The sequence below is a fragment of the Schistocerca gregaria genome, chromosome 6 (assembly GCF_023897955.1).
Source record: "Schistocerca gregaria isolate iqSchGreg1 chromosome 6, iqSchGreg1.2, whole genome shotgun sequence".
NCBI lineage: Eukaryota > Metazoa > Arthropoda > Insecta > Orthoptera > Acrididae > Schistocerca > Schistocerca gregaria.
Genome location: NC_064925.1, coordinates 329,763,626 through 329,789,089, shown reverse-complemented (window position 1 = coordinate 329,789,089; position 25,464 = coordinate 329,763,626). Strand labels below are relative to the sequence as shown.

Here is a 25,464-nt window from a genome sequence, read left to right as displayed (position 1 = left end):
TTGGTCACTCCTGAGGAAATCCCGAAGAAAGCCATCATCACACCATTTAGTCTCTACAAGTGCATCTTTATGACCTTTGACCTCTGAAATGCTGCCCAAACATGGCAGAGGTTCTTGGACAGTGCCTGCAAGGCTTGCCCTGCTGTCTTGCATACAAGGACAATGTACTCACTTTTCTGTGATGCCAGAAAAACACCATGTGCACCTCCTCAGTGTTTTTGAATGTTTCCAGGATGCTCCCATCATTGTCAACACAGCAAAAAATTGTGCTAGGCACTAGCGAAGTGGAATTCATGGAACACACCATCTCTTCAATGAGCTCACATGCCTTTCCCAACATGGTGCAAGCCATATTGGTTTCCCATGTCCAAAGACATTCAAGGACTTCTGCCTTTTCCTTGATATGTTAACATTTTCCATGGGCATGTAAGGAGTGCTGCTGCAATGCAAGAACTTCTAATTGCCACCGTTCACGGCTTGAAAACATAGGGCAACAAGCCAATGCCATGGACGCCATAAATGGAAGACAGCTTCTTGGACACCAAGCATGACTAACAGATGCAACCCAGCTCACCCACACCCACCCTACCACCCTGCTTGCCATTGTAGTTGATGCCAGCCAGAGGGCATCAGTGCTGTTTTGTAGCAACACATGGGCGACACTTGCGAGCTGCTCACTTTCTTATCCATCAAGCTGTCTCCCCCACAATGGTGCCAGAGCACTTGTGACAGAGGGCTGTTGACATTCTATGAGGCTATTAAATATTTTTGGATGTAGATGGAGGATTGTCTCTTAACAGTCTTTACTGAGTACAAGCCTGTAACGTTTGCCTTTATGAAAGACATTGACCAGTACTCTCCATGTCAATTCTGGCAACTGTTTTTCATCTCAGAATTTACGACTGATATACGTTATGTCACCAGAATTGACAATGTCGTTGCCGACTATCTCATCCGCATCTGCACCATTGCTTCGTCACTAGATTATGAGGCATTTAGCACCACCCAGGAGCACGAGTCAGAACTTGCCCACCTCTGCCAGGATGTTGCCCCTGACCTTCACCTTAAACTCATGCTGGCTCCTGGCTCCTATAGCAGTATCTGGTGCGATGTACCCACCAGCTCACAGTGCCCCTTCCTACTCACTGCATTCCACAAGGTCACGTTCAGCCAATTACACAACCTGGTGCACTCTGGTGTGCGCAGATCTGCTGCTCTGGTAATGCAACACTTCGTAAGGCCTGGCATTCAGAGGAACTGCAGGACACGGCCTTCACCTGCCTCACCTGTCACTGCACCAAGGCTGGCCACCAAATACACACACCTTTCACATCTTTCCCAGATGTCAGGCATCGCTTTACCCACATTCATTTGGATGTTGTTGGTCCCCTACCTTTATTTGATGGCTGTGGCTACCTTCTTACCATAGTGGACACGTTCACTGCTGGCCTGAGACAACCCCAATACCCAATGTTATTGCCACCACAGTAGTCGCCACCTTCATCTCCACATGGATTGCCCATTTAGGCTGCCCATGCCACATTACTATGGACTGCACGCACTTATTTACATTGGCCCTTTTTCATACGGTGACAGATCTGTACAGAGCTGACCTTCACCTGACTTTCAGCTACCACCCAACTGCCACCGGCATGGTGGAATGGCTCCATCACGCCCTGAAGGCCACCCTCACCTGCCACAGCAACAGATGAACCACTGCTATATGCCACTTGTACCTCTCAGTCTCTGCGTCTGCTGACATGTCAGCCGCTAATGTTTACAGCCAGCCACTCACTGTCCTGGGTGCCTTCCTGGAGCCCACCGACCTGCCCAAGGATGATGTCATTCCCAAGTTCGTCGCCAGCTTGCATGACTTCATGGTCCACCTGCAACCAAGACCTCCCCAGCACCATGGCAGAACTTCCATTCACAATGACCTTGCATCATTCCCCCCTTTTCTGCTGCAACTTGTTGCTTACCAGATCCCTCTTTGACCACATTACTCTGGCCACCACCTGGTTCTGAAACAGGACTCCCAAGATGTTCACCTCACATTTATGTGGCATGCCGACCAGCTTTCCAGTTGATAGGCTGAAGCCCTCTCATATGCTGTCCAACCACATGCCACTCAACTTGACTGCCATCTCCATCAACAATCTGCAGATGCACATGGCCGCCAATGATGCCAAGTTCACAGATGACACCCAAGACACCACACCAACAACCCCCACCATGAAAGCTCACATGATGCCTGCCCTCAACACTATAGCTGAAAACACTCAGCAATTCACCCTACAATGCTGCCATCTACTGGGTATGCCCGTGATTCCACATTGCAGCCCCCGATGCTTTTATGCGCTCTCAGTACTGAGTCACTGATCAGTCACCACCCATCCTGACAGTAGATGCACCAGTAACTCACTCTCTCAGCGCCCGACACAAGCACTTTCAACTATAAAACACAGCCACCCTGTCAACACAACCTCACAGCCACCCAGCAATGCCACTGCACTCTTGCCTCCACTCTCCTGCACTGGCAACCAAGCCTTGCACCTGCCGACACCGGCATGGCAGCACTGAGTACAGGCTGAGGCCATCCTGGTGTGGCCCCCCACCCTGCGGGCCACTGCATGCTGTCATGCAGCCTCACCACTGCTGCAACACAACCCTCCATTGATATCAGTCTTCACTATTGCCACTTCATCCAGCACAACAGTTCCACTCTCACAGGCGGAGGGGGGAGGGGCCATACAACTGTCTTAGCAGTTCCATACACTCACAACTCGCTACGGCCATTTGCTAAGGCAGCGAGCTTACCCCTCATACAGTACTTCCATTCAAAGCTGTCGATCTTGCCTTATGACAGGACACTTCACTGCTATGGTCACTGTCTACCAGTGCAGAACAATAGCTGCTCCTAGGAAGTCATCTGCCGACTGAGTTTCACCTATCTTTGTCTGCCCCTTGTAGTGTCCATGTTAGTTGCTGCTCCATGCCTGCACCATGAGGAACTAGCCACGTGGTGACACATCTGATGCTGATGCTTTTGCGATGCTGCAAGATGCACATGATATGCCATCTTTACACCTGGCATGCAATTGCTGAGGATGTTGTGTTTTCGCATCGCGCTCCTGTACACATTACACTATGTGATCAACAGTATCCAGACACCCCCAAAAACATTCATTTTTTGTATAAGGTGTGTTGTGCTGCCACCTACTGCCAGGTACTCCATATCAGTGACCTCAGTAGTCATTAGACATCTTGAGAGAGCAGAATGGGGCACTCCACAGAACTCATGGCTTTGAACGTGGTCAGGTGATTGGGTGTCACTTGTATCATACATCTGTATGCAAGATTTCCACACTCCTAAACATCCCTAGGTCCTCTTTTTCCAATGTGATAGTGAAGTGGAAACATGAAGGGACACATACAGCTCAAAAGTATACAGGCCGACCTCATCTGTTGACTGACAGAGACTGCCAACGGTTGAAGAGGGATGTAATGTGTACAGGCAGACATCTATCCCCACCATTACACAGTAATTCCAAAGTGCATCAGGATCCATCCCAAGTACTATGACAGTTAGGTGGGAGGTGAGAAAACTTGGATTTCATGGTCAAGTGCCTGCTCATAAGCCACACATCATGCCTGTAAATGTCAAACTATGCCTAGCTTGGTGTAAGGAGCAGAAACATTGGACGATTGAACAATGGAAAAACATTTTGTGGAGTGACAAATCACGGTACACAATGTGGCGATCCAATGGCAGGGTGGATATGACGAATGCCCGATGAACATCATCTGCCAGTGTTTGTAGTGCCAACAGTAAAATAGTAAAATTCCAATGGTGTTATGGTGTGTTTGTGTTTTTCATGGAGGGGGCTTGCATCCCTCATTGTTTTGCATGGCACTATGACAGTACAGGCCTACATTGATGTTTTAAGCACTTTCTTGCTTCTGTTAAATGGCGATTGCATCTTTCAACACAATTGAGCACCTGTTCATAAAGCATAGCTTGTGGTGGAGTGGTTACATGAACATCCCTGTAATGGACTGTCCTGCACAGAGTCCTGACCTGAATCCTATTGAATGCCTTTGGGATGTCGTGGAATGCTGACTTCGTGCCAGGCCTCACCACCCGACATCGATACCTCTCCTCAGTGCAGCAGTCCGTGAAGAATGTGCTGCCATTCCCCAAGAAACCCTCCAGCACCTGATTGAACCTTGCCTGCAAGAGTGGAAGCTGCCATCAAGGCTAAGGGTGCACCAACACTATATTGAATTCCAGCATTACCAATGGAGGGTACCACAAACTTGTAAGTCATTTTCAGCCAGTTGTCCGGATACTTGTGGTCACATAGTATATAAATTTCTCCTTGTGTATCCAAGTGCTGATCATGTGTGGTGAACACTGGGATGAGGCAATGTTTTCTTCTCTGGCATTTATACTATGCCACACCTGTATAGTGTATTCTCGTATCAGGTGGGTGACTCATTTATATTTTGAACCTGAGGCCATTTGTGTTACTCCAGCCACATACAAACCTGTCCTCTATGTTTTTGTAACACCGCATGTTACTAGGTTCAGTAAAGTAAGGAACCTTCCTACAAGTCAATTACTTGTGGACTATTTCCATTATTTAGTGTGTGGGTTTTTATTTATCTCTTCAAATATATAAAAATTTGAGGACATTTACAGAAGAGAAAGAAAACTCTCCAGCTTTAGGAATAAATCCTTTGATGAGTTAGCAGAGTGAAGGGACACTGGTGCGTGTTTTTTATTTTTACTTTGTGCATGTGTGTGTGTGTGTGTGTGTGTGTGTGCTTCTACTCTAGCTCATCGAACAATTTATTCTGAAAACTAGCAAGTTTTCTCTCTCTTTTATATGTACCTGTTGTTGACTCAACACTTCTGCTACTTAGTGAGTAGTCACCTTTATTCCTAAATTATTCACATTCTGCCAGAACTTTCCTTGCAATATAAAGACATCTTAGAGTGAGACCACACGGCATTTGAATTTTTGTATTTTCTTGTATTTATGGTATGTGGGGTTCAGATATCAAAAATCAACCACTCAGATCAGTTTGATTCAACTGTCAAAAATTCTAAAAACAATCAACTTTGAAATTTTTGGAAAACTCTTTAATACCCTAAACTAGATCATTATTTCCATGAGCTGCGTGTCTGTGTTGTTGAATACTTGCTTGCCTGCCCCGGTTTGATTCCCAGTGAATTGAAATTTTTAAACAAAGACACATGTCCATTAGTCTGTCCATGAAGCATAAAATGTATGCAGATGAAAAAAATTAATTTTGTAATGTTTTTTTAAATTTAAACAGTCTTTATTAATTATCTTCTATAAAAGACCAGTAACAATATTAAGAGGAGGAAAGTTGCTGCTCACCATATAGTGGAGATGCTGAGTCGCAGTTAGGCACAACAAAAAGACACTCACAATTATAGCTTTTGGCCATTAAGGACTTTGTCAACAGTAGACACACACACACACACACACACACACACACACTCAAACGCCACTCACGTACACGACTGCAGTGTCAGGCAACTGAAACCACACTGCAAGCAGCAGCACCAGTGCATGATGGGCGTGGCAACTGGGTGGGGGGTAAGGAGGAGGCTGGAGTGGGGTGGGGGAGGGATAGTACGGTGGGGTGGCAGATAGCAAAGTGCTGCAGGCTGGACTGAGGGCTTTATGTTCTTTGTGCTACATGGAAATGCTCATAGAACATACACCATTGTTTAAAAATTTGCATTAGTGAGGAATCAATGCCCCCCCCCCCCCCTTCCCCCATTTGACAGGCAAGCATACTACTACAGAGCCACACTGCCTGTTGAGAAATAGACCTTATTTCAGTTTTATTCAGGCCACTTGGAAAACTTCAAAGTAAATATAGTTACTGTGCCACCTGCCATCTAAATGGTTCATACATGGTGTCTTCCAAACATATGTTTATGTTTTTTTACAGTTTTCAATTGTTCCTCTTATTAAAATTTCATTGTGTCTTCTGTGGTCTTCTCGAAAATGTTTTAAAATACTGGATGGCATGGTTAGAAATAGCCCACCTCCCCTTCGAATTCAAGAGCAATATTTTGACTTCTGAAATAGAGTAAACAGTTGCAAAATTGACAGTGTGCAATAACTGATTCTCAGCATTCTTCTGTCAGCATTTCAGTTTATTTCATCAGTGACTTGAAACATTTCTCTTTGCAGTATGAAAAATGACTTTCTCAGTAGAAGAAAGAATTGAAAATTGTGAACGAATACATCAAAACAGAATTTATTTAGGAAACTCGCAAAATGTTCAGGGTCAAGTAACCAGATAGAGGATTACCAACAAAGAGAGCAATACAATCTGTTTAAAAATTGGTGCTCCTGCAGATCTGTGCAAAATTTAAAACAATAAAGAATACCTTCAGTATGCACACCAGAAGTTAAAAGATGTTAGCCGAAGAATTAGTCAGAGCATAAAGAAGTCTACATGTAAATTGGTCCAACAGGCATATGTAAGTAGAAGGAGTTGCAAGCAGATATTGAAAATTCTTAATTTGAAGCCATATCGTGTGACGGTTGTGCAGCAGTTGCTGGAGGATGACAGTCAGAAATGTGTAGGTTACTGGATGTGGCTTTTGAGTAACATCAACAATGGTTTGTTAGACCCTTTCCATGACAGCATGATTGATGAAGGATGGTTTCATTTTTCTGGTCATGTGAATTCACAGAACATGAGGTACTGGGCAATATGTTGTGTCAGCAACCACTCCACAATGAAGGAATTGGCAATTGGCATTTGGTGCTGTGTAACAGGACCACACATTGATGCTACCCTGAACACAGTTGCATATATGGAAATTTTCTATACTTGTGTGCTCAACTTACTTAATGCAAAAGACAATACTGCTTCTTCCAGCAAGATGGGGCAACATGCCACAAGTCTAAGACATCCCTGGAACGAGTTCATGATATCCTCACTGAGAAACAAACTGTCAGCAAACATGTTTGCTGGATCTAATAGTTTGTGATTTTTATCTGTGAGGAGGCTTGAAGAGCCTAGTCTATAAACCAAATCCACACAAAATACAGGAACTGAAAGATGACATCAGCCATGAAGTTGCCGCCATCATTATCAGAACTTGATGCTAGGTGTATATCAATATCTACATCTACATCATTACTCCTCAATCCACCTTATGGTGCCTGTACAACTACTAGTCATTTCCTTTTCTCTTCCACTAACAAGCAGAATGAGCGAAAAACAAATATCTATATACTCCCATATGAGCCCTAATTTCTCATATCTTTGTGTTGCTTATGCGCTATGTATGTTGGAGGCCCAGTTTTATTATGCAGTGAGCTTCAAATGCTGGTTCTCTTAATTTTCTCAATAGAATTCCTCAAAAAGAATGTTGTCTTACTTCCAGCGATTACCATATGATTACCTGAAGCATCTCCATAATGCTTGCATGTTGTTCAAACATAGTAGTAACCGGCAAACAGCCTGCCTCTGAATTGCTTTGATGTCGTGCCTTAATCTGATCTGGTACAGAACCTAAACACTTGAGCACTATTCAAATTTAGGTTGCACTAGTGTCCTATATATGGTCTCCTTTACAGATGAACTATACTTTCCTAGAATTCTCCCAATGAACCGAAGTCGAACACTCGCCTTTCCTACCACACTTCTCACATGCTCGTTCTGTCTCATATCACTTTGCAACATTACACTCAGATATTTAAATGATGTGACTGTGTCAAGCATGACACTACTAATGCTGTATCCAAACTTTTTTTTCACTTTTAGAGCTACTTTCCATTCATCACACCAACTGGAAATTTTGTCTAAGTCATCTTGTATCCTCCTACAGTAACTGAAATTTGACACCTTACTGTACACCTCAGCAACATCAGCACACAACAGTAGATTACTATCCATCCTGTCTGCCAAATCGTTTATGTACATACACAATAATAGTGGCCCTATCGCGCTTCCCTGGGGTGTTCCTAATGGTACCATTGTCTCTGAGCAACACTCACCATCGAGGACAACATACTGGGTTCTGTAAATTAAAAAATCTTCGAGCCACTCACATATCTGCGAACCATTTCCATATGCTTGTACTTTCCTTAACAGCCTACAGTATGGCTGGATGTACACAACTTAGTCTTGATCTTGCAGGGGTCACTTTCAACATCTTCTATAAATGTATTTTTCACTGAATTTTTCATTGTAGATAAATGGTAAGTCCATTCCAACTCTTCGTTTCTGTAATTTCACTGTATTTCCTTTATACTTACATGGGCTACTTTTATCAATATCACCCTGTAGTATTATTTGGTTTAGCATAGTCTACCATTTTAATATTATCATTTCCTCAAAGCTCTTGAACCAAGTGTGATTGTGTACTGGCTATAACACTGAACTCACATTCAGGAGGATGATGGTTCAATTCTTTGTCCTTCCATCCAGATTTAGGCTTTCTGTGATTTCCCTACATCACTTTCGGCAAATGCTGGGACGGTTCATTCGAAAGGGCTAATTTCCTTCGCCATCCTTGAAACATTCTGAGCTGGTGTTCTGTTTCTGATGATCTCAATATCAATCTTCCTTTCTTCTTGAAACACTCATCTTCTCTTATTTGTAGGGTGCTTCCTTTACACTTGCAACTGCTTATACCATTTATCATCTCCCTGTTCTACAAAATGTTCTCATAATCTGCATGTTTTATTTCCTACGTGATGAATTTCTCTCTTCTGAGCTTTATAGCAATGTTTGGCTAGTTTTGTATGAATCCATATCAAAATGCAATTCCAGTGTGATTAGGTTCATTACACCATATACAATTTCTTTACTGTGTCACCAGATATATTGAATTTCATTTGTTATTCCATTTCACCATTGCCAAATCAGTTTTTTATTTGGCTTCTTTAAGAAGAATGTATTAAGTATAAACATGTACTTCTTCTTGCTGCATTCTACTAACATATGATCCCTGTCACTTGTAATGACATATATGAAGTCTTCCATTCAATCATTTTCTAGTTTTTGTAGAGCTCACACATTTAAATGACGCTTGCATGGGATTTTCTCTCATTTATCAGTTTCTTTGTATTTTTTTAGAGGTCTAGTGGCCCTGTCATCATATTTTGAGCACAATGGTGCATAAACACAAACATAATATATCAATAAGTGAGTGATTGAATGTTAAGCTTATTGAAATTGTTATTTGTCCTTTTCAGTCTGCAAAAGCTTGCAGTTTATTTGTTAATAACATGAAGTAATAAACTTCAATTATGGAAGTGTTAATGCTGAAGTGTCCAAAGATAAGGACACTTACTGTTTCTATCTTTTTGGGTGTATGAAGTGCATCTATATTTCATTTACATATACACACAGAAGTAGAGCTGGAATGTGCCACCACTACTGTTGAAATGATCTATGAAAATCTTGCTATGGAGTATGTGTCCTTGGAGCCTTTTGCAGTGGCATGCCTGAATAACACCTTCTTGGTTTTCAAGCCACAACAATTTGAATAAAAATCTTGAGCTTTCAATTGCTATCTCTCATAGCATCTCTGGCACCCTGTGGGACTGGTTGACATCAGGCAGCATCGGGGGCTGGCATCATGTTTGAAATTGCCGCTCCTGCCTCGTTACAAGCATCAAGTATTCACCATTGCTTCCTTCATGTGCTGCAGTGAATATTTTGAAATGACAGGTGTTACAGCAATCAGCTTACCATTGTCTCGTGCAGTCACAAATTTCTTCTTAGAGCACATTGAGGAGCAGGTCCTGAATTCTGTGGTGTTGCATCCATCTTGCTTCGTAAGGTACGTTGATGACACCTTCCTGATATGGCCTCACAGTGAAAATACACTGCACCAGTTCATGATCACATGAACAGTGTCCATTCCAATACTAAATTTGCCATTGACATGGAGAATAATAGCAAGCTACTGTTTCAGTTGTGCAGAAGGCAGGAGATAGGCATGGTTATTCAGTGTACATGAGACCATCTGTCATTGATCAGTATTTGAATATCCATAGTTTTCACCACCCTGTACACAAGGAAGCAGTCATGAATACCCTAATACACAGAGCCAGAGTTATTTCTGATGACGACAATCTACTGTCTGAATTGCAGCACTCAAGAAGTGTGTTCAGAGAATGGTTATAGCAAAAGAGACATTGCAGATGCTTTCAGGTGTCACCGATAGGTACCCCTTGTGAGCTGGCAGAAGAAACCAAGCCAGCAGCCTTCCTGCCCTACTGCGGGGCAATGAGCAGCAAACTAGGACATGTACTGCAGAGACGTAAATTGAGACCAGTGTTCCGGCTCACTGCCAAGATATGGATGTGTTGCACCCTGTTAAAGATGACATAGTCCTTTGTATGCCCTGTTTGTATGATGTCTGTGCAAGTGCGGCAGCATCTATATAGGCCAGACGATTCACACAGTTGCAGTGAATTGTACCGAGCATAAGAGACATATTAAACAAAGGAAGATTGACAAGTCAGCCTTAGCTGAGTGTTGCCTGGAAAATGGACACAAAATACAGTTTGCGAACATGAAAGTCTTGGCTTATGTGTCAACATATTGGGATTCCATTATAAAAGAGGCGGCTGAGATTAGAGTGGATGGCAATAATTTTAACAGAGAGCAGGCGTATAAACTGAGTAGTGTAAGGACAGGCTTTGGATGTCGATAGGAAGCAACGACAAATGCATGATGCTTGTAAGGATGCGGAAGGTTCAGTTTTAAACATGGCACCAGCCCCTCGCACCACCTGATGTCACTCGGTCCTGCAGCAGGCCAGAGCTGCTATGAGCTGCCCAATGCTCGCACCACCTGATGTCACTCGGTCCTGCAGCAGGCCAGAGCTGCTATGAGCTGCCCAACTTACCTTCCATGCAACGGTCTTTTCGCCACTTTCTGATTGGTGCCAGCAGCTGTAATCATGGGTGTACAAGCAGAAACTGTGCCAGTCCCAGCAGTCAGTAGTTTCACTCTTGATGACGATGGTAGAGATAGCCATTGAAAGCTCGAGAATTTTATTCAGATGGATGCGGCTTGAAAACCAAGAATTTTTTTTTGTTATACAGTATTTTTTTGCTTTAAGTGTCATATATTTGCAATATAGAAAGAAATGTGTAAGAGTAGCCGGCTGGAGTGGCCGAGTGCTTGTAGGCGCTACATTCTGGAACTGCGCGACTGCTACGGTCGCAGGTTCAAATCCAGCCTCGGGCATGGATGTGTGTGATGTCCTAAGGTTAGTTAGGTTTAAGTAGTTCTAAGTTCTAGGGGACTGATGACCTCAGCAGTTAAGTCCCATACGGCTCAGAGCCATTTGAACCTTTTTTTTTGTGTGTAACACAAGTTGTATTTGACTGCTTGGTTCTGCGCTGCAAATTCTTTCAGGCATACTGTGGTGAATTTATAGTCTTAGAAACTTTGTAACCCTGCCCATTGTTTCTTTCCCTTTGTGAATAATGGACTTCCTAATTATATTTGTTATAATTTTGTTCAGGGAGACTCTATAACATGTAGCTGGAAATGTGTATGTAGTTTGGCCAGAGTCACAACAAAAATTCAGCATAACCAGTTGCTTTTGTAAGAGCTCTTATTACTCAGCTGTTGAGGGAAGTCATTCTTTTATTTTCCAATAAATCGTTTGAGATCTGACAGATTGTCTCTTGATGACAGCTGGAGCCTGGCTCAGAGCTGCCACCCCCTTCTCTACTGAGACGCAAGATAATAATCAAGAACAAGAAGAAACACCACCACCATCACCATAAAAAAAATCAAAACTCATCAAATACATCTGATGGTAGCAGTGCAGTTGCAGCTACCCAGGGAAATGGTGATGTTCCACATGTGCATGCCCCTCCTCTTCAGTCACGCCAAGGAAGCAAAGACAGCACACAAGATGATGGTGAGTGGATTATTTACTGCTCAGTGCCAAGTTAATTCAAATTTGTTAGTGTTAATTTTCAACAATTGAGTATTATTGAAATTTTGTTGATAAATTTTGTAATGGGTTGGGAAACACCATTTTGACTGAAAATCACTGCCTAAGCTTTGTTTTGGGAATGTTAAGGTAAGGATAAAAATATTGTGGATAGTACAACATATTTAACATTATCATGTCTAGTTCATTTATTGTAAATAAAAATGTTGTGTATTGTACAAATGATTAACACTATCATCTCTTTTTCATTTTTTATAAACTGCCTCCCTTCTTTTTACTCAGTACTGTTTTGGTCACAGAAAAACTCTACTTATAATCAGTAACTTTCTGACTGATTAAAACTATATGCTGGTCCTACGCTTTCTAAGGCAGTGCTGGTATCAACTGAGCTATCTGGCAAAAACTCATGACTCACCTTCACAGCTACAATGATGCATATGTACACTGTTCAGTCTGTCATTTCATGCCTTCACTGTGCAAACATTGTCTTTTCATGGGCAGAGGATTGTCAGCATAGGAACTTGCCGGCCAAATTGGCATTCAGTGTAGATCAGATATCATAGTTTTCATATATTATGCAGCCTACATAATGTGACGGGATAAATGTGAAAATGTCACAGTAGCTTATAATACTTCTTGGTCCTGTATAGAATGAAAAAGGTGGTATCTGATATGCCCTGTGGGGCTATTACAATCATATTTAGTTGAAAAGTTTCTGACAACCATTGAGTGATAATTATTGTATGATTCTATGATAAATCGTTTAGATTTTTTCTTCTTTGACAAGGTACTCCAAATGCAGTGCATTCTTGTACTACTCAAAAACACTACAACCCTCACCAGTTCTGAATACACATAGTGAGATGATAGAATTAAAATTTTAACTTCAAGAAACATGTTTGAATGGTGATAATTTTTAATGTGTGGCTAGCTGCCTGAACATTACCTTTGCTTCAGAAATATCACACTGCAGCCAACTGCATAAATGGAATATTTGTGTTATTTCAATGTAAAAATATTTAACAACTCCATTCTTCTTTCCTAAACCTTCTTTTGCATCTGATTTTCCGTATTTAATGACTATGCTTGACATCTTTATAATTTAGATGTTTGCAAAATTAGAAGCATATCAATATTAAAATTGCATTGGTTGTAAAAATCATGATGTCTTCAATCCACAAATATAAATACATGTTGCTGGACCACAGATTCATTTTATTCAACTAATTATTATACTTGTTGTCATGATTTTGAATCATAGAAAAATCATATAATTCCATTAATTCTCTAACCATCTCCAACCTATGTGCAACAATGATATCTTATTCATTTATTAAATAAAATCTCTTACATACAGCTGAAGATAGTATTATTATTGCCCATTACATAATAGCTATCAGCCCGCCAGAAGATAGATGTATGTACACCTCCAACCTACAGTTTCTACTCAAAATGAACAAAACAAAAATCGGAGCATCTTACACAGCTACAGACTGACAATTACCTTGCATTCAACGCTCCCACTATTATCATGCACAATACTTTGTAAATTATACTCGAAAACTCATGTCAACTTCAAGGAATCAAAACATATTTATTTTCCTACCTTCCTGTGTATTAACAACAAAAATCAAGAAAATTATATCACTGTGTTCATTGTGCATGCTCAGGCTTAGCTCTCTCAATGTAACTTACATATACCCTCAAAACATACAAAGGTGTGTACTTTGACTCTTTACATTAGTTATAAAAATTGGAAAAACTTTGTTAAAAATTTTATGTTGTTCCAATAAGTTCTATGTGTCCCACAAAACACCTTGAAACATAGCATCTTCAAGACCTATTTCCATTAAAACATGTTGTATTCTTCTGTACTTCCACTGTAAACTTGTATTTTGTTATGGTAACTTATGTGAGATACTGATGCAACATTTGTTTAAAATCATTTTGACTCCTATTACTGAACAGAGTATTTGAGGAATTCAGAACACAATATTAAAAATGTAACAAATGTCGAGTTTTTTTTTTCTTTTTCTTTCTTTCTTTTTTTATTTTCTTTATTTGTTTATATTTTTTTGATAACTACTTTTTCAATTTCAAAAATTATTTTATTTATAAAAAGATACTTTGAATGAACACTGAACATTATTTATTCTTAAGAGCACATGTAGTAGCCCCTGGGTATTTTTTATGCTCTCCAGCAACAATCTCTTAAACAAACTCTTTCTCAATTTCATATTTTGTTTGGTTGTGGATGAGTTAGAAACCTCTTTCTGCAGCATCTCTCCCAACAATCATCTCCTCACCTTTTTGAATTGCACTTTTTTGATAGGAGGTACTTTTCTATGTCGAAGGGTCTTTGTGCAGAAAATTGATACTGGCAGAAAATCTCGTGAACAAAATTTTTGGTAGAGGTGTTATAAAAGATCAAAAGTCAGAATTCATAAAAGGAGAAAGATGAGAAAGATAATTTTTGTGTACAATGTTCCTTTTCACTTGATTTTTTTCTTCTTCCTCTTCTTCACCTTCTTCTAGCTCCAAGATAACTTGAGCTATATTTGCCTTGATCTTTGTTGGAACATTGTCATCAAACAAAGCTGACGCTGCTGTTTATGGAGTTAAGTAGCAGAGTGATTTGAAATTTTTTGCAGCACTCTTACTGATTACTGGGTCAATATCCTGATCATTTATCAAGTGACTCATGAATAGGAAATCATGGTAAGGTTAATTGCTTCCGTTGACAGAAACCAGGCTCAGATATAAATGTGTGTAAGAAAAATACGTATTCTTGTTAATAAATTATTCTCCATATTAGACAAGTGAGACTGATTTCAAAACATGTATAACTTGAATGCATATAAGGTGTTTACTATCCACCTACAAAAAGTCACAATTCCTGTGGCGCAAAATGATATCCCATTCTCTGCTATGCCACCAAAAAAAAAAAGATCATCATCTCCAGCAGTTTTTGCTATTCTTCTCATGGTTCTTTTTGCGTAGAAAGTTGTTTTTAAATAAATCCAAGAATAATAGACCACGAGTTATTAGGTACTTCACTGCTATCAGCTATGTAAGCGTTCTTGCCGAGTTTCAAACAAGTTACTCTAAATTTCTTGAAATTGTATGTCCGGGAGAGAAGTTGCCCCCATCAATGAATCGGAACAGGTCCTTGATACAAATTCATAAGTGTCATGATGGAAGGGAGATATAACAGGTCATTACCAAACAATTTTTGTAGATTTGTGAAGCTTCCATTTACTCAACCTGTATTGCATGCTGTCATATCATAGCAGAGTTTCTGAATTTTGTTAGTTGTACCTCAATTCTCTACTGCCTGGTACATAGCCACGGCTTGATCACCTGCAGAAGATGTTGGGCTATAAGGAACTTCCAGCAATTGTTCCTTGCCTCGAAAGGTTAATAATACGACAAGTCTATCTACCTTTTCAACAGCTTTGAGTACTGGGAGCAGTTACCACCACTAAACTCACTAATAATACCACAGTAGTCTCTCTGCTTGATTTTAAAAGTCTTGGTGCTTAGCTGCACCACTCTCCCAAGCAATTAAAGGGAAGAGGCCACTTTTACCCCATCTGGCTACTATAGCTGTTTATACTTATATTATTAATGTTTTTATTAATATAAGTATGATATTTATTGTATATTAAAAGGTTTGAATGGATATCTTAATATAGGTTGTTAAAAGTAAGTATCTTTGGTAATAAAACTTTGATTAATAATAATAATAATAATAATAATAATAATAATAATAACAAAAAACTGTATAGCAAAATTCACATAGAAAAATTCAAAACTAGCAGTTTTCCAGTTGAGCTAAAATTGTCCACGTATCACTTTTTATATTGATTGGAACAAAAAATATGGGGATGAGAGCTAAACTTTTTTGAAGTTGAAATTGACATTCTGATGTTTGTGTGTTCTGTTGGGTGGCAATGTGAGAAAATACGCACTGAGATCAGTAGGCCAAAGTGGTGTCTCACATACAATGACATTATTCAAACATTGAACCAGTATTGTGAGACGAGAAGCATTTAATATCAGCCTTACAGTGGTCACCCATGATCAACAACAGCAGCCGATGAGTACTACCTACAGGTTATGGTCTTAGACACCTGAGGAGAATGCAACAGAACTGTTGTGCTGCCTCCTTTTTGGAAGCAACTGGAAGAGCTATGTCAACCCCAACTGTATGAAACTGTCTCCACACAATCAATGTGACCTCTAAGCACCTATTATGAACAATACAATCGTGTCTCCTCCCCATCTCCAGCACTGTGGAGCACAAAGCATACAGGCAGGGGAATGCCTGGAACGGAACCTGAATGAATGGCACTGTGTTTCCTTCACCAATGTTTACAGTATTTGTCTGACACCTGATTACTGCTGTGGAAGTGTGTGGAGATGGGTAGGTACCGATGCACATTTTGCGTAAACATTCCATGGGTTCAGCAAGAAGGTACGTTGATCATGTTTTTGGCTCATCTGTTCTATGGATCTCATATCCCACCTAGTGGTATCAAATGTAATTTCAGGATATGTGCTATGGGGAACATGTTACAATGCTCTGGGTGGAACAACACTATGTTGTAAGAATTTGATTTCACAGGTGTGCACAGGCTACCTGCTTATTGATTATGAATCTCATTATGTTTCACAGTAAAGTGTGTTTTAGTTTCAGAGGTTTTATTGTTTCATTCACCCTCACCTTGAACCTAAGCTCATACACATTGACATCTCAGCAGATGGCGGAGAACTTTTTTTTGGGTTGGAAAATTCCACCAGTGGCTCATTGATATTTTAGCTATAGGATACTACTTCCTTCATTATGTGAAGTGCATAGTTTTACATTTATGAACATTTAAAGCAAGTTGCCAATCTCTCCACCACTCTGAAATCTTATCAAGTTCTGGTTGAATATTTATGCAACATTTTTCAGACAGCACTTCATCACAGATACTGTACAAGCTCCTGTCCTGTGCGGATTCACCCCTTTCTGTGCGAAAGTTAGATTTAACCCACAATAGTGAAGGTCATCCTTTCTTCTAGTGCTGTAGCTATGCTCTTCATTATTATATTTGAATCAGGATGAGCTATTAATAATAAATTTCATAAGTTAACATATGTATTGCAAAGGTACTGTGACCATCCCAAATTCCTTAAATAACTGTGTGTAAGGTGATCTTGGAGGGCTCCAGTTAGTATTCTGATCACATGCTTTTCTGCAATGAATACTTTTTCTCTTAATGATGAATTACCCTGCAATATGATGCCATATGAAATCAGTGAATGAAAATAGCCATAGTAGGCTAATTTAGTGATCTGTTTATCACGAAAAATTTGCAATAATCTTAATAGCATAAGTAGCTGAACCTAATCGTTTCTGCAGATCATCAGTGTGTTTCTCCCAATTCAATTTCTCATCAGTGCACACACCCAGAAATTTAGAAATTCTGCCTTAGTTACAGAGTTCTGTTCAGAGTCTATATTTACCAATGATGTTATGCCATTACTGCATAGAACTGTATGTACTGTGTTCTCTCAAAATTTAGCAAGAGTCCTTTTGCAGGAAACTATTTAATAATTTTCTGAAAGATATTAATTACAATTTCCTCAGCTAATTCTTGTTTGTTGTGATTGGTTACTATAATTGTATCATCAACAAAAAGAACTGGCTTTGCATCTTCATGAATATAGAGTGGCAAGTCATTAATACATATTAAGAACAATAAGGGATCCAAGACCGAACCCTATGGGACATCATTCTTGATACCTTCCCAGTTAGAGGACTCTGCAGATTTTTGCAGACTATCTGTTCTGTTAATTTCAACCTTTTGCATTCTTCCAGTTAAATATGAATTAAAATATTTTTACACTGCCCCACTCATATCACAATACTTAGGCTTATCTATAAGGGGCATTCAAGTGAAACCCAGTCACTAGTGTAAAGTAATGGTAATGATTTTACTAACTCAATAATGTGGTTATACACAGAATACATACTCAAAAATAGTCACCAAAATGTTGGCACATTTATCCCATTGTGGTGCTAGCCGGTCGATTCCATCCTTGAAGAAGCTAGTAGGGTACTGTCGGATCCAGACCTGGACCCAATCACACACTATGTTGTTGATTGTGAATCATTGTGAATCGATGTCCATGAATAGCTTGTTTTAGTGGTCCAAAGCCACATGGTGAAATGTCAGGACTGTACAGTGGATGTTCCAGTATTTCCCACCAGAACTGATCCGACGTTGTTATCCAATGATGAACATCTTCTTCCAGTGACTCATGCCACTCACGAAAACATTTGTGCAATTCCACAATACTTGAATGACTCAGACTGTGCTCACTGTACACAGCCTTCATCCATCAGTACATTTCATGGCTTCCAACTCCCTCTACTGCCAAAAATCAAATCACTCCTCGTTGTTTCTGCTTATTCGCCTGCATGTTTGGTAGTGAATGATAACTTGTGTGAACATCTTCTCTTCGGCATGAAACCACACTGCCGCTATGCAACATCAAATGATGCACATGAGCCAGTATCTCCACCAATAGATGGCGCCACCATACCCACAGTTACATGGCGCCACCTTACAAGTAAGGCAAAGATAGGCACACTGACCAGATTTCATTTGAATGAACCTCAAGAATTTCATGATTCACAAAAGCCCTTGAGAGACCACAAAATATCCCAATGGGTGATGTTCAGTTATTCAGAGAATTTACTATTTGATCAGTGATATATTAAAAACAAAGATTCCAAGACTTACCAAGCGTGAAAGCGCCGGTAGACAGGCACAATAAAATAACACACAAACACACACACAAAATTTCTAGCTTTCGCAACCAATGGTTGCTTCTTCAGGAAAGAGGGAAGGAGAGGGAAAGACGAAAGGATGTGGGTAAGTCTTTCCGCTCCCGGGATTGGAATGACTCCTTACCCTCTCCCTTAAAACCCATATCCTTCTTTCCCTCTCCTTCCCTCTTTCCTGAAGAAGCAACCATTGGTTGCAAAAGCTAGAAATTCTGTGTGTGTGTTTGTGTGTTTTATTTATTGTTCCTATCTACCGGTACTTTCCCGCTTGGTAAGTCTTGGATAGCATTTTCTGTTGAAAAGTCTTTCTGGACACCAAATTGACATTTTCTTAGTACTTCATTTTTACAAATATGTGAAGCTACTAATGAATACAGTACTTTTTCATGAATTTTGGATAAAGCTGTTAGAAGTGAGATTGGGTGATAGTTGTTAGCATCAGACCTATCCCCTTTTCTATCCAGTGGTTTAATAATAGCATGTTTTAGTCTGTCTGGAAACATGTACTGTTTCAAAGAGCTGCTACATATGTGGCTGAGAATCCCATTTTTCTGTTGGGAATGAGCTTTTAGTACTCTGGGAAATGCCATTAATTCCAAGCAAGCTTTAACTTTTGAGTGAATTTTTTATTTTCCTTATTTCAGTAGGGGAGATGGGTTGAATTTCAGTTTTATCAAATTGCTTAGGTGTTGCCTCTTCCATACACAGCCTTGCATTGTCTAATCAGTAGCTGGATCCTATTTTCTCTACAACATTTAAAAATGATTTTCTACTTCTGACTTTTTGTTGACTAACTTTTCATTGGGATTGATAGAAATACAGTCTTCCTGTTCTCTTGGTTCCAATGTTTTCCTTTTAACAATATTCTGAATTGTTTTAATTTTATTATCAGTGGTGCTAATCTCTGACATAATGCACATACTTCTGGACATTTTTAAGACTTTTCTTAATGCAGTGCAGTAGTTTTTATAATGATTGACTGTTTCTGGATCATTACTCCTTCTAGCTATAACTTATGTTTCCCTTTTCTGTTTACAAGATATTTTTATCCCTTAAGTAAGTCAAGGCTTTTTAGGTGGCTTCTTGCAATCATGTTGCACTATTTTCTCAGGGAAACTGTTTTCAAATATACTTACGAAAGTATCATGAAATAGGTTAAATTTTAAACTGGCATCAGGTTCCGTGTACACCTCATCCCAGTCTTAACTGTTGCAAGCTTTCCCTGAAATTTGCAATTATTAAATCATTAATTGAATTAACTATTTTTGAGGGAGGAAAACCAAAGGATGTTCTTAAAGATGGGGAGAAGTGGTGGAGAGACAGATGAAGATGTAAGTCCTTTATTAACGAGCCAACTCAATTAGTGAATCAAAAGGAGGAGATGAACTTGAAATTCATGAAGCTATCAAAACTCTTAAAAACAATAAAGCAAGTGGAGGAGACTCAGTTACACCAGAATTATTGAAATGATCAGAACTAAATACTATAAGAGATCTAAACCAGCTTTTTGAAAACATTTGGAAAACATTAAACATTCCAGAAGCATGGGAAATAGCATTAATCCACCCATTACATGCAAAGGGAAATAAATAGAAAAGTCAACAATTACAGATGACTTCTTCCATTGGCATACAATATAATATTAAATGTCAGGTGGTTTTTGAAATGAAAGATCCTGTGCAGAACTGGTTATTAACTTTGAGTCAGGAATTCACCTCAGGAACCAGAAAATTTATAATAGTATTGTTTAGTGATTACAATAAAATGTTTGATCCTGTAGACAGAGGAACAGTAGATAAAGTCATTAGAGAATTTGATGTTAGAGGAAAAATCACCAAACACAAGTAAAAAATTCTAACAAATATGATATCTAAATTTAAATCCATGGGAGAAATAGTGAAGCCATTTGAAATGTGTTAGACAAGAAGAAGGCTTATCACCTATACTTTTTAACTTGTTTTTTCAAGCAGAATGGGCTAGAAAAATTTGTTGAGGTTGTAAGCATTAGTAAAATGAAGAGGGCCTATAGTTCAATTAAAACACCTCCAACAAGAAATACATCTTTAGAAATACAAATGGCGTTCTGAAAGTTTTGCACAGTTAACTTTTTTATATTTTGCAGGAGCAGAATGAAATTCTTTGTCAACATACCTGGAACATTTAGCTATATATTGAACTTATTTAGTGTAGCCTCCATCAGCTGTGACGCATCTGGCCCAATGTTCTTTCCATTATGTAAATGCACTTTGGTAAAATTTTGGGGATTGACTTTTACACCATTGCTTGACACAAGAAATAAGGTCTTTCTCCCTATCAAATGTTTTACCACCCAAGTGGGCCTTCAGATGACCAAAGAGGTAAAAATCAAATGGAGCCAAATCCTGACTGTAGGAATTTTCTCCTGCGTCATAAGGGCTGTATGGGGTTTGGCATTGTCATGGTGTAGTCTGATGATCTGACCATGAAGCTGTGGTCTGTGGGTCTTGATGGCACATCACAGCTTGTCCAATGACAAACAGTAATGGTCGAGGTTAATTGGGGAGCCAGGCTCTAAAAGGTCACTGAAAATGACACCACACTGATCCCAAAAGGAGGAGGCCATCATCTTTCAGCCTGCTGTTTGTGAAAGTCATGGTTTCTTCTTCTGAGGGGAACCCGGATGACACCACTCCATGGATTGGGTTTTGCTCTCAGGTTTGGACCAAAACAACCATGTTTCATCCTGGGTACTGACGCTGTCAAAACACTGTTTCCACTCTTCTGTAAAGGTCTTCGTGAGACCATCGCACACGTTCTTCCTCATCATTTTCATTTCTCTTGTCAATAATCTAGCACCCAATGTGAACAGATTTTTCTGTACCCTAGTGACTGTACCACTGATATCACACTACCCAATGACAAACGAGTCATTTCAGCAAGCTGTCGTGTCATCACACATCTGTCATTTTGGATGCTTTGATCAGTGGTCTCCTTATTGACATCACTCACTGCTCTCAATGGTCTACCACATTTTGGATTGTCCTTTAGAGAGAAATCACCTTCTTTAAACCTCTGCAACGACTGCTGAATACTGCTCCAATCCACTGTGTCCTCCTCATAAACAGGGAGTAACTTCCTGTGAATCGATGTGGCTGAGTCATCGCCGGTCTTGAAGAGGAATTCCATCACCGACTGTTATCGCAACCAGACAGCTACTTCTCGCTCCAGTATGGTTCACCTGTAAATCAAAGAAAATACTTTTATATACCAACTTATAGCTAAATGTTCCAAGTATGATCACAATAAATTTCATTCGCCTCCTGCAAAAAATAAAAAAAAAAATAGAGACAACTGTGCAAAACTTTTTGAACACACTTTGTACAAAACTAATCACTATACCAGAATAGCAAGATGCTTACATGCATTTCAATGCTTAATGATGGAGTAGAAGATGGACAGAATAAATATATAGTACTTGCAGGACAGATTTTTAGAAAAATATGGGTGCAGTACAAACAATAGATAGTTGGAGAATAAGAAGAAATGAGGAGATGTACCAAAATATACAGAAAGTATCATAAGTCATGCCAAAATGATGCTTAAAATTTTTTGGCCACATCTACTAACTGAATGAGAACATACTGTCAAAACAAATATTCCTTTATTTTGGGAATAGGAAGTCAACAGTAGTGTGAATTACAGTACAAAGAAAAGAACTGAAAAGAAATGACACCAAAGAATAAGAAATAACTGGAAGAAACTTTTTTAAGAAAAGAATACTAAATTTAGAAGATCCTCAAGGCATAATAAATAAGAAACCGGGAAAATCATGAACAGAAGAAGGGAGAAGACAGCATGATGAGGGGATGTAGCAGTACTATAAAGATAGGAAACAACAAAGAAATAAGATGAGCTGAGAATTGATGTTGTCTGTCTTGGTTGACCAGTGTAATGCTTTTTTAAATTTTATTTTTTAAACACCAATCCAAATGAAACTGAACCCCCCAAAAATAGCCATGGTGGAAATGGTGATTACACATTCAAATCATTGGCCACCATCAAATGCACTGAGTACTTCTCCATTGTGGTAGCAAGTGTTGCACTCACTAAAAATACACAGCCAAATAGTGATGCTGTAGATTACTTGTACAGACACTACATGCACTGCCAACAGACTTCGCATAAAAATATATTACACAGGCTCTCATTTGGCAACATACAGGATGAAATTGGAAATCCCAATCAATTAGAAAGAAAATTGGAAATGTACTTAATTAGCCATTTGTTCTACAAATTGCTGAATAGCTAGGTTCAAGTATTGTAAATCTCTGTTAGCTACACTGCAAGTAGCGGTGTTCATTGCAAGTAGTAATATACTGTAAACAGGACTTTGTATTTACTCATATGAGTAGCTATTTTCTTTGAAAAATACTGCTGCAATTTGTAAATCTTAAGCTGTCAATAGGAGATAAACTGTAGCTGATTAATGTAACTTAGACGGCACCAGCTTTTTCACAGAGTAGCTTTCTGTCTGATTTAATTAGTTAAATTTAGCTGCCATAAGCACAAGCAGAGTTAAGCAACATAGTGATGCTTTACAACTAGTACAGTGTGCAGGTTAAGTATCAATTACTTGATTCTTTTTGTTAATGTATACTTTGATGCATTCCACATATTGGAATGTGCTCTCTTTCTTATTGGGATCTACAGAAGCCAGTAGTCATAATATTTGTTTAGTTCATAGAAGTAGGTTACAGAGGCAGCCTTTGTGTGCTAATGAATAACTTGCCTTGTTCCTGATTCCTGAAGACTTTCCATTATGATAGGATCTACCCACGTGGCACGTGAATGAATAGGAGAGGAAATAGGTTGTGAATATGACCCTTTTGATGTCATATGAAATCAATATTGATTTTTATGAGTAATGGAAAATCTCATATAAAGATGTGAAACAAATACTAACAAAGAGATAGAGGGGCTGGCCAGTCCTTACCTCAGCTCAGTACAGCCGATAGATACACAAATCAGAACAGAAAATTTACATTCCTAGCTTTCGGAACTTTGTTCCTTGATCAGGGAGGAGAGAGGGGAAAGAAAGAGAAGAAGGGAAAGTGGATTCAGTTACTCACAACCCAGGTTATGAAGCAATAGGCAAAGGAAAACAGGGAGGGTAGCAAGAATGGAGGCATGATTGTCAGAGGAAATCCAAAGATATTCTACTGTAAGTACTGTGCCAGCTTCAAACCAAAGAGGATGCATACAGAAGTAAAGAAGTATATAGTGTAAAGATAAACACAACTATGTAGGATGAAAAGATGCGTGAATGGCTAAAGAGGAAAGGGAAAGAGGAGAAGACAAGAGTAAATGGGAGTGAGGTTGTTTTAACGTAGGTTCAGTCCAGGGTGGTGGCAGGATAAAAGAATGTGATGGAGTGCAAGTTCCCATCTCTGCAGTTCCGAGGGACTGGTGTTGGGTGGGAGAAGCCAAATGGCACATGGTCGAAAGCTAGGAACGTAAATTTTCTGTTCTGTTTTGTGTATCTATCGGCTGTACTGAGCTGAGGTAATTACTGGCCAGCCCCTCTATCTCTTTGTTAGTATTTGTTTCACCATATTGATTTTTAAAATTTCATGATTTGGATTTAACTACAATGCAAGGAACTTACTGCAGATTGTTTTATTTATATGATTTTTTTCCATATGCCTGGTGTTTTCTCAACTTAGTGTGCTGAGAATGATCTAAACCTTTAATAATATTTCAGATGACGACGATGATGAGAGCAGCAGTGCTGATGAAATAGAAGATGATGTTGCAGAAGAAACAAAGGGTTTACATGATAAGATTCCTGCTGAGAAAGCAGCTGCTCAAGAGACTGAGGCTGGTGCTGAAATATCAGCATTGGTCAATTACGTTCAACCAGTACACTTCTCGTCATTCGAAAATTCTGAAAGTAAGCATCTTTTTAATATCTATGTATATTTGACCAAATATGAAAACTTTTATTGCTGTTTATAATACAATGGTAGTTTTCTTAGTGCAGAGCTAAAAATATTGAAACATTACAGAATAATTTAGCAGATATTACAAATACCCTTTTAAAAATTTATTCTAGCTCTTCCAGATTCTAAACGCATAAAATACAGCCAGCTTGTTTCTGAACCATCAAAAAAGAGAAAAGGGAGAGTAAATATCAATCTCAGTCCAGGAATTAGCATACTCAGTTCATAAGCAATAGCCTCAAAGTTCCGTTTGAAGACAAACCTTAACAAAACATAGAAATAGCTGAGAAGTTCCTTAAATTTTCAGATTACCAGGTCTGCTCTTGTATAGTGACCTAAGTACATTTTTCCAGAACTGGTGAGCGATGCATCAGTGAGATGAAGTGGTGTTGAATCATGGAAAGAAGAATAGAAAGGAAGAAAATTCCAGCAGTTACACAGCCAGGATTCAATAGGAGAGAAACACAATTGGATATAAAAGTAATAACAGGAAAAGAATAAAAGCAATAGAAAGACTGTTATAGTGACTGGAAGATGTGTTCAGTAGGAAGAAAAAGACAACATGTAAGATAATGCTGTCATGTTGAATGGCCAGTGAAATGAAAGAAATAGAGTAATTTGGATGGGGTAGCAAAACAAATAGAAGAGGAATGAGAACT

General features: G+C 39.2%; 1 protein-coding gene across 2 annotated transcripts in view; it reads left to right on the top strand.

Moving 5' to 3' along the window:
• Window positions 1–25,464, top strand: part of LOC126278954 (1-phosphatidylinositol 4,5-bisphosphate phosphodiesterase classes I and II) — a 401,310-nt gene that overhangs the window by 218,539 nt on the left and 157,307 nt on the right. For both annotated transcript variants that reach the window (XM_049979233.1, XM_049979234.1), the window contains 2 exons: window positions 11,725–11,953; window positions 24,568–24,756. In XM_049979233.1, the coding sequence (XP_049835190.1) occupies window positions 11,725–11,953; window positions 24,568–24,756 (418 nt within the window). The remainder of the gene's footprint in view (window positions 1–11,724; window positions 11,954–24,567; window positions 24,757–25,464) is intronic.